We start from the raw sequence: 18276 nt of genomic DNA on the forward strand, positions 1-18276 counted from the left end.
TCACTATCTCTCTTTGCAAACCTCTGTCTGTCTTTGCAAGCCTCTCTAGCTAGCACATTTTTCAATCTTCTCTATCTAGCTTTGCTTGCACACCTCTCTGTCTAGCTGTCTTTGCAGCCAATTTCAGAACCATTGTGGGTTTTTTAGGTCTGGTTAACCAACATCTTTTGATTTTACTACAATTATGAGCATAGCATAGTGACTTATACCGGTTTTCGGCTAGCCTTCACCCTTACGTCTGCTGTGTCTTTGACGTTTCATTCCACTACTGCAGGATGCACCATGGGGCATTGGCTTAGCACGCTTAAACCACTGTTTGACTTCGTTTTGAGTTACAGCATGCTGCCCTTTCTCAAGGAGCACATTCACACACCACGAGTTCCCTTCGGCATCAGGGACTACTATGGTAATGCGTGCTTTTTTAAACTAAAGTAATGTTTTTGCCTTTAGCCCGTGATTCTTTTTAGATTGCTGATGGCCAAGTGGCTTCTGCGACAGTAAGGAACAACACCAGAACAACGCCAGACCTGTTGGCATTGTCAATGCTTTTAAACTGAGGAATGCCAGAGCTAGAATGCAAAAAATGGTACTGGCAAACTGCTCAAACTGAGCATGTTAGATGTCAGAGAAGGACATTCTCAGCCTTTGTTTCACATGCATATCAGTGATTTGTGTATATGTGGGAATATTTGTGGGTCCATAGATAATATTTTTAAAAGCTTGTTTTGTAGACACCTGATTTACAAAGATGAACCACAGGGCCAGAAATGCAGAGTCACATAACTCATATACAACAAGACATGCTCGCCTGCATAACTTCAAGAGGTCCCATGCCTTTTTATTGTCTGGCTTGACAGAGCAGCGATCGCCAGACAATTATGTGAGAATTATCAGGAAAGGGGTTTGACTGGCCCACGTGTTGGAAGCCAGGAGTGCGTTTTGATTGGGCAAAAGTAGTGTGCTTCCACAAAAACGTTCTGTTCTCCACACAGCTGTGTTCAGTTGGCTTATTTATCCAGCTGCCTGGGGTTGAACTAGCAGGGGCACACACATGACATTGTAATGCTAATAAAGTATCTTAGCTAATTAGATAATTTATGGTGTTTTTATCTGGCAGCAACACAGATGAGAGGAGAGTAGTCATTGGCCTATATTGATTTTTAGGTCTGCTTTGGCAGTGCAACTGTAGCAGACCTACTAACCTACACCAATGTCATTCTACAGTTGTTTGCTTCCACACAAATTCATCTCCATCCCCATGGTATCTACTTGTAATGCTTCACATTACCATACAACATCATTTTAAAGTTAGACCTATTGGCATTGCCACTGCTTGTTTGAAAGCTTCAGGAAGTCGTGGTCTTAGACCAGATGCAAATTTGACAATCAATATGTTTAGGATTTATAGAGGTAGAAGCAAAAGTGCACGTCCCAAATTGCAAGTTCTGTGGGTAAAAGTCAATAGGCAACTGAAGGTGCCATACACGACGGCCACACTGTATACTGCCACTACCATTAATACGACTAATACTGCTTTTATGCTGCTTTGGCAACTGCTAATCCTACTAATGATATTTACACTACTGCTAACACCACTAATGATAATAATGAGAATATAACAATGTTACACAACACTGTGAAACTGACTAATATAGCTTCTCATTTTTAACAATGAATTTGGCTTAAGAAGGATTTTGTAGTATACTGATCATATGAATATGTCTGGTATATTTTATTCTATTTATTGTGCTTTTATGGTTTTTATAAAACAAAATCGAATAAAGCTATTTTTGATTTGATTTGAACTAATATTGTAAACTTAGTCATAATGCGCTACGGACGCCTATCATGTTATGACGTTCTTCGCTTGTGTTGGGATCTATATACCATTTTAATTGACAAACATGATGATGGAACTAACGATTTTGCATTTTCTGTGGAATTTGAAAGCATTGTACATATTTATTCTCCCTTGTTATCCCAAACATATGTTGCTTAAATATTATTGATGTTGTTGTCACTGCATGAATTGTTTAGACTAACTAGCCATGCTAATTGTCAGTAATACAAGCTGTTTACTTCGTGCCTGCATTACACAAAGACAATGTGGGAGGAAGAAGGCTTTTTGGCTTAGGTGGGAGCAGTTTTTATTTTACAGCTTTGAGTGTCATGTTTCCAGTAGGCTTGGGCAAAATGTAAGTAACGCCAGCGTAATTCGCGAAATTCGTAAATGTTACATTCTGTGCCCTATGTAGAATTCCAGAGAATTACGCCATTAGCCATGTTGCGTAATTAAGCTCACATAAAATGTATAGCCTAGGAGCACAATGTCAAACCAAACAACCACCACGTCAGCAGAGGATTCTCTGCCAATTCTGTTTTTCACTCTCCTTTTGTGGCTCAAAATGTGTCTTTGTGTCAAAAATTGGCTCAAGGACACATTTAGATCTAAAATATAGCTCTAAATGACGTAATTTTACATAATTTCCCAAAACCAAATTAAGCAAATTTCACTTATTCCTATCCTGCAATGCAAACTTCACACAAAACACTACTTTTGTCTCCTTCCTAACTATCATGTCAGGCTGAGAGAGCTGAAGCAAATAAGAAAAAATCAAGACACCGCCGATATAACATGCCTATCTATATTAATTGTAGGTAGCAAGTTTTGAATTGCGACTGATAATCAACAAGCATGCATTTACTGGTTATCACAAGTGAATCAAAAGGTGTATCTGAGGGAATGTATTTCACAAAATCGTATTTTGTTAATTTTGTCTTATTGATATAAATATCACAATATAGTTTATATCATCTGAGGAAAAACTAATTTATGTAGGAAGGATCCTGGCATTATAACATTAGTACAGTTTTTTATTTTCTTGAAGTTTTATATAGCGCGAACTTGACCCGACGGTATCAGGTATTAAGAGCTTTTCATGAAAACCAGTTGCTTTACATAAGGTCACATTCATTTTCACAGGGAGGTTAAATGATTTGCTCATAATCACAGAGTGTTGAGTGTCATTGCCGCGACTCCAACCCAGTTCCCTCAGATTTGAGATTGACGGCTCTAGCCCTTAGACTACATCCTCTCCCCAATTGACTTTCACTCTACATAACACATAAATCTAATCCTGAGACACAATTTATACTACTGCCTCCCTTGCTATAGGGTTGCAACACAGAGCCACACAGGCAACATAGCAAACTCTCCTAATAAAACAAGCATTGGCATAGCCAATAGGTCTCGCCTTTGGGACCTTATAAGTGTTTAGCCATGCAACACTTGATGTTGTTGCTCCAAGATTATTGTGCTGGATAACTAAACACTTAAGCTTTTTTCATTTGCACTGTTTTTAAGCAGGAATACAATTTGAGATTGGAAATAAGAGGAACACTACCCTCTGTCTCTGTTGTCTATCCCATTTTAACTACACATATTTCCTTCTTCTTGCACTGCATTTTTCGGAAAAGAAAGGGTTCCCTCTATGCTCTTTCCTTCTGTAAGAACCCTACAAGAGGATACAACTCGTTCAGTTCTCCTCCTTGATCGAGGAAGTACAAAGAAGAGTTGTTTGGAACTCCAGATGATGACACTGGGCACTTTAAGAGAAATGATGGTATACCTATAATCCTGAGGTGGTTCTCTCTAGTTCTCTTTATTTCACTGTCTATATGAATTTCCACTCTGCATCTGGATCCTCTCCTTCTTTCATTTGTTGGCACTTAGGATATCAGCACTAGAGGCTGTCAGTGACTTTAGAGCTGCATCTAGAAGCGCTTTTTCTTTTGTTTTGTTTTCTAAAGCATATTGATGCCTCTTGACTGCTGCACCACCGCCAGGGAGCAGCGGTTCCCTGGCAGAGCTAACGGGCCCAGGAAAGCACAACCGGCAAGGTCAAAATGTGGAGGTAAGAAGTCCACCACCGCCGAGGACTGCCAGATTCGTGATTAGGCCCTTAAGGGTTCAATCTGTCTGAACCTAGGACCAAAGATACATTCAAGTCTCCTCCCCATCAGGTATTTTGTGCTCCCTGTACTTGATACTTACACGTTACATAGTCAAACAGCCCTGGGGAGTCAAACTTGGGACCATATTTGTTGAGTAGCGTAATACGTTGCTCAAATAATTTCCCTATTACTATTAGGATCAGACTTCCCGCGGCTGTATAAACTTTGATAAGTTTGACGTCCAATGTGTCTCACATTAATGTGGCCCTTTTGAAGTAGATCCAAACACTAGGGCACTAGATAGTGCCCCAAACCACGGCACTGTAGCTGCTGCTGTTGCAGAATTATTCCACTATTATCTTTAACTGTTTTTTAGTGCTAAATACACTTATGTTCATCACTTTTTCTTCAAAGTTCATTTTTACATCTTCTCACATATTTCATCCACATGCAAGGAAATGCTTATTTTCTGTTTTTCTCCTACTCCCAATGGGCCATCCGTGCCTCTTCAATCAAGAATACGTAAAAGTGCAAATTTCGTAAAAAGCAGTTTTATTTAAAAACCCAATGCATTTCGGGCCTCCATGGGCCCTTCGTCAGGGGTAACTGGAAAGATCAATAAAACAACAATTAATGTGTGTGAAATACATCACTTTCTCTATAAAATTGACATACTCTTTAACCAATTTTCTCTCATCTTTCACATAGGTACAGCAATGATAGCCCTAAATCACATTTAACTGAAAGCGTAATGATAGTATCGGCATGTGTCAAATACTTTTTTTAGAAAAATATATATATATATCTCTTCCCATTGCCTGCGCGTTAGCCTCATGACCTTTCCCCCATCAGTGTACCCTTTCCATGTGCTCCCACTTCCGCCCTGACTAGATTCCCCTGCTTCGTTCTGCTTCAAATACAAACCTCTATCCATCTACTATCAGTTCCCACTCACAAAAACAAGCTTCCTTCCGCCATAGTAATCTATCATGCACCAGATTCAATAAGCATTTCCTTGCAAGTGGATGAAATATGTGAGAAGATGTAAAAATGAACTTTGAAGAAAAAGTGATGAAAATAAGTGTATTTAGCACTAAAAAAACAGTTAAAGATAATAGTGGAATAATTCTGCAACAGCAGCAGCTACAGTGCCGTGGTTTGGGGCACTATCTAGTGCCCTAGTGTTTGGATAGATTGTTTGTACGTGCCCCCGGGGCGGGGCACTCAACCACTGAGCACGCTTGGTCTAATTTAGACATAAAAAGATGATGAGTGACTTAAAAACCGGAGTGCAACCTATCTACTTTCTATGATTATCACCTTCTGCAGTAGATGCCATAGGAGGAGAACTGTCTACCTTCCCTTCAATAAGGTGCAAAATGCTGTTGCCTCAATAGCCAGAACAATTAGTTATGTCCCTGGTGCCTTCTCCCATAAAATGAGATCAACTCGTAATAAGGCCCTAGGTATCCACATTAATTGCCAATACAATCGCTATTTGTGTATTTATAATGCTGATACTATAACTGACTTCACAGGAACCCAAGAATATTTGAGAAGGGACATTTATCATGGCAAAGAATTGAACATCCCAACACCCAAATGACGATTTAGCAAAAGGGTTTTTAAGATGGGCCAAGAAGAGAAAGATTGTGAAAATAGATAACTTTACTTCCTAAAAACAGCACTACCCTATTTAAGGTGGGTAAATAGAGCATATATATACTCTATACGTGGCTTTCATTTTTATTCTTCTCAGGCTGAGAGTTAACATGCATGCTCTTTTTCTCCTTTCAATTTTTTTATATGTTGGCTTGATTAGATTTCATGGCTATATTTATTAGTTTGTTAATATGGATGAAGACAATAATAGTTATTCTTATGTCACAATGGTGGATGGGGTTTATACACTATTCGTTTTGACATTTGTGTGCCTGATGACCTTGGTTGAATATCAAACACTTGATTCTGTTACTTTACCCGGTGGTTTCAGTGTAGATAGCTGTCTAGCCTTTATTCTGCTTTTTTGACAGATTTTGGGGGTTTGGGCCCAATGTTCTATCTACTGGTTGCAATTGTGAACCAACCTTTGGACATTTGAGTATTTTGTAAAAAACTGAATTGGATTGAGTTACAATCAGATCTATCTAATCAATATTCATTAAATGGGTTGCAAATTGTGACTCAACTTGATTGGCCCTTTAAAGGCAGCTCTTTTGCTTTAAAGCAAACAAGGCTGCATTTAAAAATAAAAAGTGTTTTGTAAAGTTCGTTTAAGAGTTGGAATTGCTCCCCTGGACCAATGCCTTCTCTTCAACAAACTCGTTTTTTGTACATTCACAAATAGGAAGAAGTGCCAAAAGCACACATTATCTTTTACGAATGAGTTATCGCCTCCTATGAGGTGTAGATACATGTTTTATTTTTGTGACCAGATTTTGGTGTCAAAAAATGAATACGATGCTGATTCAGTGTTTGTAAGGGATGCCTACAAAATGCCCCTTCCAGGCCACCAATTGGTACCCATTTGGAATCCCATTTTAGCAGTCAGAAAAGATTTTCCCACTCCTACAATGAAACTAGTAAAAAGGAAAAAGCAATTAAATGGCTGCAACGCCGAACAGGAGCATTCGTGACTGTTAAAATTCTTAGTGCAGCTGCTCATCATTACACACTAGTCCTTGTTTTATTTATTTGATTGATGATACTGGAGATGAGTAATGTGGGATTGTTTACTGATAGGTGCAATACATAACATTTCTTCTTCTGTATTGTTGAATAAGGGTTCATAACATGCTAACACTTCATTTGTTTACACTGCTCAAGGCTAGGCTCCGTTTGTCATGAGAGATGAGTCTTGAATAGTTGGTCATTCGAGAGATAGAAAACTTGCTGTTGGGCAAATGAGATCAGTCAGGGTGGTACCCCCATTAGAAGCTAGAGCTGGGGCAGAGCTTTTTAGGGCCCTCTTTTGTCTGCAACTCGGCAGACCACCGCTCATAGTTAACCAAAGAAAGTTAGTTTGATCGAAACGGGAAAAGAAGGGTGGAAGGTTAAAGATAAGGATGAGTAAAAGGATGCATGGGTGGGAGAAATGATGGATTAAAAGGTGAGTGGGTGAAAGGATGCGTAAAAGGATGGATGGGTGAAAGGATGCCTAGGGGAGAAAGGATGGGTGGGATAAATATAAGCGAAAGGATGCATGTGTGGGTAAAAGCATGTGTGAAAGGGTGGATGGGTGAAAAGATGCGTGCATGGGTGAAGGGATGATTGGGTGGGTGAAAGCATGAGTGGGTGAGTGAAACGATGGGTAACAGGATGACTGGATGAAAGGATGCATGAGTGAGTGAAAGTCTGCGTGAAAGAGTGGACAGATGAAAGGGTGAATGGATGAAAGGATAGATGGGTGAAAAGGAGGAGAAGGGATGGGTGGGAGAAAGGATGAGTGAAAGGATGCATATGTGTGGGTAAAAGCATGTGTGAAAGGGTGGAAGGGTGAAGATGTGTGCATGGGTATAAGGATGCGTGGGTGAGTGAAAGGATGGGTAAAAGGGTGGATGGATGAAAGGATGCATGAGTGAGTGAAAGTCTGCGTTAAAGAGACGACAGATGAAAGGATGCGTGGTTGAAAGGGTGAATGGGGGAATGGGTATGTGAAATGGTCAATGGATGAAAGTATGTGTGGGTTGATGTGGGTTGCGTGAAAGGGTGTATGGGTGAAAGTATGCATGGTGAAAGGATGGGTGATGGGTGAAAGGTATTTGGGTGAAAGGATGCATGTGTGAAAGGATCCGTGACAGGGTAGATGGTGAAAGGATGCATGGGTGGGTAAAAAATGAGTAGCTAGGTGAAAGGATGTGTGGATAGGTGAAAGGTTGGACAGGTGAAGGGATGCACGGGTGAATAAAATGATGGGTGAAAGGGTAGATGAGTGAAAGGATTAGTGGATGAAAGGGTGGATGAGTGAAATGATGTGTGGGTGGATGAAAGGATACGTGGATGGGTGACTAGGTGAAAGGATGCGTTGCTTGATGGATGGATGGATGGATGGATGAAATAATTTATGGACGACAGGCTGGATGGATGGAAGAATCAAGGGAGTTGTACTAGGGAGGGCCGGGCTCACTTGCTTCCCTTTCTTGGTGCCATCAGAGCTTGTTTAAAGGGGGGGGGGTATTTTAATTTTCTGGCTACTCCCTTTATCCAACTTAGAAATTTGGTTAGGGATGGGGCGCATCCTCAAAATCGGCATTTACTCTAAATATTTATTCTGAAGTGATATAGTAGAAAATATAATTAAATATTGGTGTAAAGGTGAAGACGCTGCAATAGTAAATGAAATAGTATTCAGATATTACTGATATTCAAATGTTTTAGTCTTAGTAGACAAATGTTTTAATGTGTTTACGATTGGTGGCAGAAGAAATCTGTCAACATGTGACATAACCTACTATTCTGCGCAGGGAGCTTGCAGTAACTAGGATACTTAAGTGCCTACGTCATCATCTACAAACACAGAATGCTAAAATAATTACTACGGAAACAATGTGAGAACAGTTTAAAAGCGAGGAATTGCTTCCACTGCAGACCGTGCTGCTAGAGCTCAAGGATTTTCACTGCGTCACTGCAGAAAAGAAGACAGATCAAGTACCTGACAAGGTCGATGACTCGCTCCCTTGGAGCATTGCTGACTGATTCATCATTTATCATCATGATTTGATCTCCCGGGACCAGCTTGCCTTCTGAGGGGCCGCCTGTGGGCGAAGCAGAGTTAAGCACACGTTAGTCGATCATTGCTCGAGTTGCGAAGTCATCCATTATCAAGCAGTAGAAGCAGCGGGACTTTACTTCTCACTTGTAAACAGTAAGTCTCTGCGACTGGGTGAAAATAATTTGGCAAAAAAAGAAAGAACGATTCTATTTCGCCGCTACCATTATTTCATTTGGGCATAGTGCTTAAAAACCACACAAGGGGCAGGAGGTCGCATCTTGCAAGAAGATATTAAAACAGGAAAGTTTTTTTTGTCAAATAATTTTTAAGGATGAAATAATATAAGCACCAAATCTACAGAGAAGCATAAGATGGAACAATAGAATACTAAAGAGTATAACATCAAAAAATATTATAATAAGAAGTAATCAAATTCAGAGATATAATGTGAAGGAAAAGGAGACCATCATTTGATTGAGAAATGAAGAAGAAGAAAAAAGGTACATTTTTATTTAACGACATTCCAAACAGCATACAAAGAACATTCCAAACATCAGAATGAATCCTTATGCCTTTCTAAAAACGTCCTAATACTCACCTTTTCGGAATTCCAACTGTCTTAACATATTCACCCTTTCACACCCCTTCCTTATCCGAACCATATCCCCTTTGGTTCAATGTTAATTGTATAATTTCTCTCCCATTGTTTTTCTTTTTATTTAATTGCGTTATCTGTCAAGCGACCCACTGCACTGGGCTCTATAGAAATACTCAATATATAAATACATAAATAAACTCAATTAGACCCCCAAAATTTTCAGCAAAGACATGATCTGATTCCAAGTGGCAATGGGCCATTGAAGAGCCCTGAAAACCATAACTGGCGGCTCACACCTATATTTTAATGAAATAGCACGTTTTATTGAGATATGTTATTACTTCTCTGACTAATAATATGTGACAAAAAATGGGAATATTAAAGATTAAACATGTATTTCTTAAATGCAATAAAAGCAACAGCACCACATACAATACAATGGAAAATATTACTTTTTTTTATAAATACAACGAGCGTTTAGGTTTCAGTAACCGTTTATGCAACGGCTTTTACGGATCTGGAATGATAATTTCCACCGTGTCACAAAACATTGCTCACCTAAGCCATATGCACATGAGTTTCACAACACAAGCAAAAGGCTTGTTTTATAAGTGGAAATCCAAGCTAGCGAATCACAAAACCTGAATTTGCGCTTGTAAATGGATTTGCATAATTGCAATATCACCCCACAATGTTGCAATTATTCAGGGCCACCACTGAATGGGAAGCAACTTCATTCGGGTTATGGCCATTGTTCGTAGGGCATAAGTGGATTCCAGTGCACCCCCTTGAACTGTTCCTGTGCAATGTGCTGAGACTGGCACATGCGGGGCTGCTACATACATTTACTGTGTGGTTTATCATGGTAGTAGCAACATTGAGGGTGGCTAAGGCCACCTATTTTTCTGTGCACCACAACCCAGTTTCTGTGCTAAGGGTCTTATTTTGAGTTTGGTAGTCAGATGGACAGCCAAACCCACGGTGGCGGTGTGGCTACCACCGCACCGGTGGTCCGATCACCGTATAACAAGTTGGGCGGTCGGACCACCATGGGACGGCTGCGGCCACCAGGTATCCGCAATCTGTGGCAGTCTTGCAGAGGTTTGAGGCCGCTAATATGCTGGTGTTGCCGCTAAAGCACCACCAAGCATATTAGGAGTTTTCTCACCGCCACAGTTTTCATGACGTTGAGCCCACCATGAAAAATGTGGTGGTGAAGAGAGGCCCCCTAGTGATTCTGCACTAGGGGATGCTTGCAGGGGGGCTCATGGTGTGTCCCTCTGTCAGCATGCACCCCCAGTTTCTGCAGGGCATGGACTTGTAGTCCATGCCCTGCAAGAACGTGCAATGGTCTTCCCAGTGGCGCCGTACAAAGGCTCATGTATGAGCCTTAGCCCTGCACCACCGTGGGCCAGCTGCTGCAGGACAACCTGACCTGGAGTTCTTTCGGAATCCGTTGGGCGGTCGCATGATGGATTTGGCAATGTGGCAGCGGGGTGCTGTGACTGCCTGCCAGATTCCGACAGGCCTGGCCCGCCTGGCTGGCCCATGGTGGTGCAGTGCTAAGGTCCATACATGAGCCTTAGCAAGGAAAAGCACCACAATGGGGATGCCATAGCATGTTCCTGCAGGACATAGACTGTCAAATCTATATCCTGATGGGAACTGGGGGTACATGCAGTCAGGGGGGCCCACCATGTGCCCCCCTACTAGCATCCCCTGGTGCTGAGGCACTAGGGGCCCCCTTTGTTTCCTCACTACCACACTTTCCATGGCAGGCTCACCGCAATGAAAACTGTGACAGTGAGAAAACTCCTGTTATGCTTGGCTGTGCATAATAGGGGCCTAAGAAGGTTGCAAGAACGACAGGGCTCATAGATCCCCAGTGGCAGCAGAAGTCCCATGGCGGTCCGACTGCTCAACTTGTTATAGAGCCGTCGGACCATCGGTACGGCAGTAGCCGCACCGCCACCATGGGTTTGGCAGTCCATCAGCCTGCCAAACTCAAAATAAGGAGTTATTTTCATAACAAATTGCTTTATATTGTACCCCTCAGCTCACTCAGGGATTTTAAGCAGTCTAAGGTTATTTTGTCGTGTATAACATCAAAAAATATTATAATAAGAAGTAATCAAATTCAGAGATATAATGAGAAGGAAAAGGAGACCATCATTTGATTGAGAAATGAAGAAGAAGAAAAAGGTACATTTTTATTTAACGACATTCCAAACAGCATACAAAGAACATTCCAAACATCAGAATGAATCCTTATGCCTTTCTAAAAACGTCCTAATACTCACCTTTTCGGAATTCCAACTGTCTTAACATATTCACCCTTTCACACCCCTTCCTTATCCTCACCATATCCCCTTTGGTTCAATGTTAATTGTATCATTTCTCTCCCATTGTTTTTCTTTTTTTTTATTGCGTTATCTGTCAAGCGCCCCACTGCACTGGGCTCTATAGAAATACTCAATATATAAATACATAAATAAACTCAATTAGACCCCCAAAATTTTCAGCAAAGACATGATCTGATTCCACGTGGCAATGGGCCATTGAAGAGCCCTGAAAACCATAACTGGCGGCTCACACCTATATTTTAATGAAATAGCACGTTTTATTGAGATATGTTATTACTTCTCTGACTAATAATATGTGACAAAAAATGGGAATATTAAAGATTAAACATGTATTTCTTAAATGCAATAAAAGCAACAGCATCACATACAATACAATGGAAAATATTACTTTTTTTTATAAATACAACGAGCGTTTAGGTTTCAGTAACCATTCCTTAAATATTGCATTGTTTGCGGTCAGTCACGGCTTTTACGGATCTGGAATGATAATTTCCAGCGTGTCACAAAACATTGCTCACCTCAGCCATATGCACATAAGTTTTACAACACAAGCAAAAGGCTTGTTTTATGAGTGGAAATCCAAGCTAGTGAATCACAAAACCTGAATTTGGATTGTAAATGGATTTGCATAATTGCAATATTACCCCACAATGTTGCAATTATTTAGGGCCACCACTGAATGGGAAGCAACTTCATTCGGGTTATGGCCATTGTTCTTAGGGCATAAGTGGATTCCAGTGCACCCCCGTGAACTGTTCCTGTGCAATGTGCTGAGACTGGCACATGCGGGGCTGCTACATACATTTACTGTGTGGTTTATCATGGTAGTAACAACATTGAGGGTGGCTAAGGCCACCTATTTTTCTGTGCACCACAACCCAGTTTCTGTGCTAAGGGTCTTATTTTGAGTTTGGTAGTCAGATGGACAGCCAAACCCACGGTGGCGGTGTGGCTACCACCGCACCGGTGGTCCGATCACCCTATAACAAGTTGGGCGGTCGGACCACCATGGGACGGCTGCGGCCACCAGGTATCCGCAATCTGTGGCAGTCTTGCAGAGGTTTGAGGCCGCTAATATGCTGGTGTTGCCGCTAAGGCACCGCCAAGCATATTAGGAGTTTTCTCACCGCCACAGTTTTCATGACGTTGAGCCCACCATGAAAAATGTGGTGGTGAAGAGAGGCCCCCTAGTGATTCTGCACTAGGGGATGCTTGCAGGGGGGCTCATGGTGTGCCCCTCTGTCAGCATGCACCCCCAGTTTCTGCAGGGCATGGACTTGTAGTCCATGCCCTGCAAGAACGTGCAATGGTCTTCCCAGTGGCGCCTTACAAAGGCTCATGTATGAGCCTTAGCCCTGCACCACCGTGGGCCAGCTTCTGCAGGACAACCTGACCTGGAGTTCTGTCGGAATCCGTTGGGCGGTTGCATGATGGATTTGGCAATGTGGCAGCGGGGTGCTGTGACTGCCTGCCAGATTCCGAAAGGCCTGGCCAGCCTGGCTGGCCCAGGGTGGTGCAGTGCTAAGGTCCATACATGAGCCTTAGCAAGGAAAAGCACCACAATGGGGATGCCATAGCATGTTCCTGCAGGGCATAGACTGTCAAATCTATATCCTGATGGGAACTGGGGGTGCATGCAGTCAGGGGGGCCCACCATGAGCCCCCCTAATAGCATCCCCTGGTGCTGAGGCACTAGGGGCCCCCTTTGTTTCCTCACTACCACACTTTCCATGGCAGGCTCACCGCAATGAAAACTGTGACAGTGAGAAAACTCCTGTTATGCTTGGCTGTGCATAATAGGGGCCTAAGAAGGTTGCAAGAACGACAGGGCTCATAGATCCCCAGTGGCAGCAGCAGTCCCATGTCGGTCCGACTGCTCAACTTGTTATAGAGCCGTCGGACCATCGGTACGGCAGTAGCCGCACCGCCACCATGGGTTTGGCAGTCCATCAGCCTGCCAAACTCAAAATAAGGAGTTATTTTCATAACAAATTGCTTTATATTGTCCCCCTCAGCTCACTCAGGGATTTTAAGCAGTCTAAGGTTATTTTGTCGTGTATTACATCAAAAAATATTATAATAAGAAGTAATCAAATTCAGAGATATAATGAGAAGGAAAAGGAGACCATCATTTGATTGAGAAATGAAGAAGAAGAAAAAGGTACATTTTTATTTAACGACATTCCAAACAGCATACAAAGAACATTCCAAACATCAGAATGAATCCTTATGCCTTTCTAAAAACGTCCTAATACTCACCTTTTCGGAATTCCAACTGTCTTAACATATTCACCCTTTCACACCCCTTCCTTATCCTCACCATATCCCCTTTGGTTCAATGTTAATTGTATCATTTCTCTCCCACTGTTTTTCTTTTTTTTTTATTGCGTTATCTGTCAAGCGCCCCACTGCACTGGGCTCTATAGAAATACTCAATATATAAATACATAAATAAACTCAATTAGACCCCCAAAATTTTCAGCAAAGACATGATCTGATTCCACGTGGCAATGGGCCATTGAAGAGCCCTGAAAACCATAACTGGCGGCTCACACCTATATTTTAATGAAATAGCACGTTTTATTGAGATATGTTATTACTTCTCTGACTAATAATATGTGACAAAAAATGGGAATATTAAAGATTAAACATGTATTTCTTAAATGCAATAAAAGCAACAGCATCACATACAATACAATGGAAAATATTACGTTTTTTTTATAAATACAACGAGCGTTTAGGTTTCAGTAACCGTTCCTTAAATATTGCATTGTTTGCGGTCAGTCACGGCTTTTACGGATCTGGAATGATAATTTCCAGCGTGTCACAAAACATTGCTCACCTCAGCCATATGCACATAAGTTTCACAACACAAGCAAAAGGCTTGTTTTATGAGTGGAAATCCAAGCTAGTGAATCACAAAACCTGAATTTGGATTGTAAATGGATTTGCATAATTGCAATATTACCCCACAATGTTGCAATTATTTAGGGCCACCACTGAATGGGAAGCAACTTAATTCGGGTTATGGCCATTGTTCTTAGGGCATAAGTGGATTCCAGTGCACCCCCGTGAACTGTTCCTGTGCAATGTGCTGAGACTGGCACATGCGGGGCTGCTACATACATTTACTGTGTGGTTTATCATGGTAGTAACAACATTGAGGGTGGCTAAGGCCACCTATTTTTCTGTGCACCACAACCCAGTTTCTGTGCTAAGGGTCTTATTTTGAGTTTGGTAGTCAGATGGACAGCCAAACCCACGGTGGCGGTGTGGCTACCACCGCACCGGTGGTCCGATCACCATATAACAAGTTGGGCGGTCGGACCACCATGGGACGGCTGCGGCCACCAGGTATCCGCAATCTGTGGCAGTCTTGCAGAGGTTTGAGGCCGCTAATATGCTGGTGTTGCCGCTAAGGCACCGCCAAGCATATTAGGAGTTTTCTCACCGCCACAGTTTTCATGACGTTGAGCCCACCATGAAAAATATGGTGGTGAAGAGAGGCCCCCTAGTGATTCTGCACTAGGGGATGCTTGCAGGGGGGCTCATGGTGTGCCCCTCTGTCAGCATGCACCCCCAGTTTCTGCAGGGCATGGACTTGTAGTCCATGCCCTGCAAGAACGTGCAATGGTCTTCCCAGTGGCGCCTTACAAAGGCTCATGTATGAGCCTTAGCCCTGCACCACCGTGGGCCAGCTTCTGCAGGACAACCTGACCTGGAGTTCTGTCGGAATCCGTTGGGCGGTTGCATGATGGATTTGGCAATGTGGCAGCGGGGTGCTGTGACTGCCTGCCAGATTCCGACAGGCCTGGCCAGCCTGGCTGGCCCATGGTGGTGCAGTGCTAAGGTCCATACATGAGCCTTAGCAAGGAAAAGCACCACAATGGGGATGCCATAGCATGTTCCTGCAGGGCATAGACTGTCAAATCTATATCCTGATGGGAACTGGGGATGCATGCAGTCAGGGGGGCCCACCATGAGCCCCCCTAATAGCATCCCCTGGTGCTGAGGCACTAGGGGCCCCCTTTGTTTCCTCACTACCACACTTTCCATGGCAGGCTCACCGCAATGAAAACTGTGACAGTGAGAAAACTCCTGTTATGCTTGGCTGTGCATAATAGGGGCCTCAGAAGGTTGCAAGAACGACAGGGATCATAGATCCCCAGTGGCAGCAGCAGTCCCATAGCGGTCCGACTGCTCAACTTGTTATAGAGCAGTCGGACCATCGGTACGGCAGTAGCCGCACCGCCACCATGGGTTTGGCAGTCCATCAGCCTGCCAAACTCAAAATAAGGGGTTATTTTCATAACAAATTGCTTTATATTGTCCCCCTCAGCTCACTCAGGGATTTTAAGCAGTCTAAGGTTATTTTGTCGCTGGGCATTTTCAATAGACTTCATATTATCCTGAAGATTAGCTTCTGGAGCTTTTATTTTTGTTAGATCCTTTACATTTTCATCAACTTTTGCGATTAACTCAGCCACCGAAGTCTCCAAAGCTGTAGCCCTGGTAGCTAATGAATCCAGCTTGTCTTCCATTTTCCCAAAGAATATCTTCATATCTGCCTGATTTTTCTCTGGAACCTGGAATCTGTTTCTCATCTCTTCTGGGAGAACCTGTAAAAGTTCTATAGTTGAACTCTGAGCTTTTAAATCAATTTCGTTATATAATAACAGTTGCCTCTGGTTCTTTTCCTTTCCGAATTCTCGATAATCACTCAAGACAGGCCCATCTTTTTCCAAACATGACATATCGTCCAATTGGTCTTGCAGCAGAGTGGTCTCAGACCTCTCTATCGCCTTCTCTGTTGAATTTTCCGCTAATAGTTGATACTTGTTTGGGGTTAATACATCCTCAGGGAATTGGAGTGAGTTGACCGTCTCATCCAAATTACTGTCAGTACCCCCTTCCAGCATCTTCTCTCGAGGGTTAAGAATCAGGGTGCTGGGGACTACCTTAAAATAATCTTTTAGCGAGGGTGCCAGATTCGTTGCCTTATTTATTTGATGTTGTTTTGATATCTTGGCCTTCTTTTTTGACTTAAGTTTAGACTTCAATTTTGCTGAGCGTATCTGATCCTGAGTTATATCGTTAAGGGGAGAACCTGTCAGAGGCACTTTACTAGTTGTTGCGCTATGGTCCCCTGAGCCCTCTAAATCTAAACCCCTTACTGGACCAGCAAACAAATCTAGACCTGTACTCATGAAAGTATACCATGATACTAATTTAGTATTAGCCCCTCCCTTTTTATCCACTATGTGCCTATAAGCCCGACCTCCTCCTCTCTGTTCCGCATATGTAGTACTGACTTGTTTGCTGTTATCGCTGTCTGTATCCGAGTTCCCTCCTTCTTGTCGTGTGCCACCTTCTATGCTCAAGATTTCCAGATACACCACCTCTACCCCTACCACCATGTATGGGGAGCCTAGCTGAAGCCCTACACCCACAGTGTAACTCCAATGCGGCCCGTGTCCAAAGTGCGACCTGCTCCTCCCGAAGCTCTCCCACCTGCAGGAGAGGCACCGTGTCTTGAATAGCCACTGTTGACCCCGCCACCTCTGCTACAGTCCCAGCACACTCCTCTCAAGAAAGTCAGATAATTCCACTGCACAGGTGCCGTGACTGGGGGGATATAGGGAAGCTAAAAATTACTCCCTTTCCAGATGCCCAGTAGTTCAAGCAAAATTACTCCAAGATGACATATTTAGTAGAGTGGAGCACTTTGTTGAAAAGAATATTCACCCCAGGACTCACCAGATAATGCTGCCTCTAAGTCAGAAACCTTCACATTTACCTGGGTCTTCCGTTTGCTCCAATACTCCAATACTGCGACCCCAATCCTTTTCAAAATGTTACCGCTGCTGTGTGCTCCTCATATAAGCTCAGCATCCCGTAACCAGCAAAAGAGGAAAGGAAACTCCGTAGGTGCCCCTACCAAAAGCCATAAAACTGTCCCCAAACAAAAACTTCAGGCTCAGCAGCCGCTGACCGTAATATTTAGAGCTCTTCCGGCTCCGTTCCTCTCCTCAGACGCCGACAGTAACGCCGCCTTTTCCGCCTCTGCAGACTGACAGCGGGCTGGCAGGGAGATGGAAATGGCGATTTCGGCATCTCGCTGCTGCACAGAGTTCCGAGCTCCGAGCACAAACTCGGTCCGTTTCCAAAGTATATTTTCTCCAAAAATGTTACCACTGATGCCGCAACTTGTGCTCCATTGCTCAAATTACTCCCATTCACCTTCAGCGCTGCACCTCCGACGCACAAACTGTCCCGGCCTTACAGGAACGTCTTGCGACCCGCTAACTGCCGGCCGCCATGTTCTCCCCCAGCCACCATGTTCTCCTGGGGAGCACAAAGGTGGAAGGGGAGTGGAACAGGGGGGTCACGGGGTGGGGAGCATAGGGAAACAAATACAAAAAAAGAGTCAGATTCGCCATATAAAATTACAAAAAGCTGTTTCTCCAACCTTTATGAAACATGGCACAGACCTCAGCTGACCCTTCAAAATTTTTGAAGGTGTTGACATGGAATCTAAATGGGTTGAGGGTAAGACAGAGGATGGAGAGGATATTACAGCAGAGAACCTGGACTTTTGATAGGAAGGTATTAGGGGATGAAGACTATTGCCAACTAATGGTTAATCGAAT

At 43.0% G+C, this 18276-nt stretch overlaps 1 protein-coding gene across 2 annotated transcripts in view; it reads right to left on the bottom strand.

Moving 5' to 3' along the window:
• The window catches only part of FRMPD4 (FERM and PDZ domain containing 4), a 1388782-nt gene that overhangs the window by 492782 nt on the left and 877724 nt on the right, over positions 1–18276 (bottom strand). For both annotated transcript variants that reach the window (XM_078657870.1, XM_078657873.1), the window contains exon 4: positions 8606–8708. In XM_078657870.1, coding sequence (XP_078513996.1) covers positions 8606–8708 — 103 coding nt within the window. The remainder of the gene's footprint in view (positions 1–8605; positions 8709–18276) is intronic.

Source organism: Lissotriton helveticus, chromosome 8 (assembly GCF_964261635.1).
Source record: "Lissotriton helveticus chromosome 8, aLisHel1.1, whole genome shotgun sequence".
Classification (NCBI taxonomy): Eukaryota; Metazoa; Chordata; class Amphibia; order Caudata; family Salamandridae; genus Lissotriton; species Lissotriton helveticus.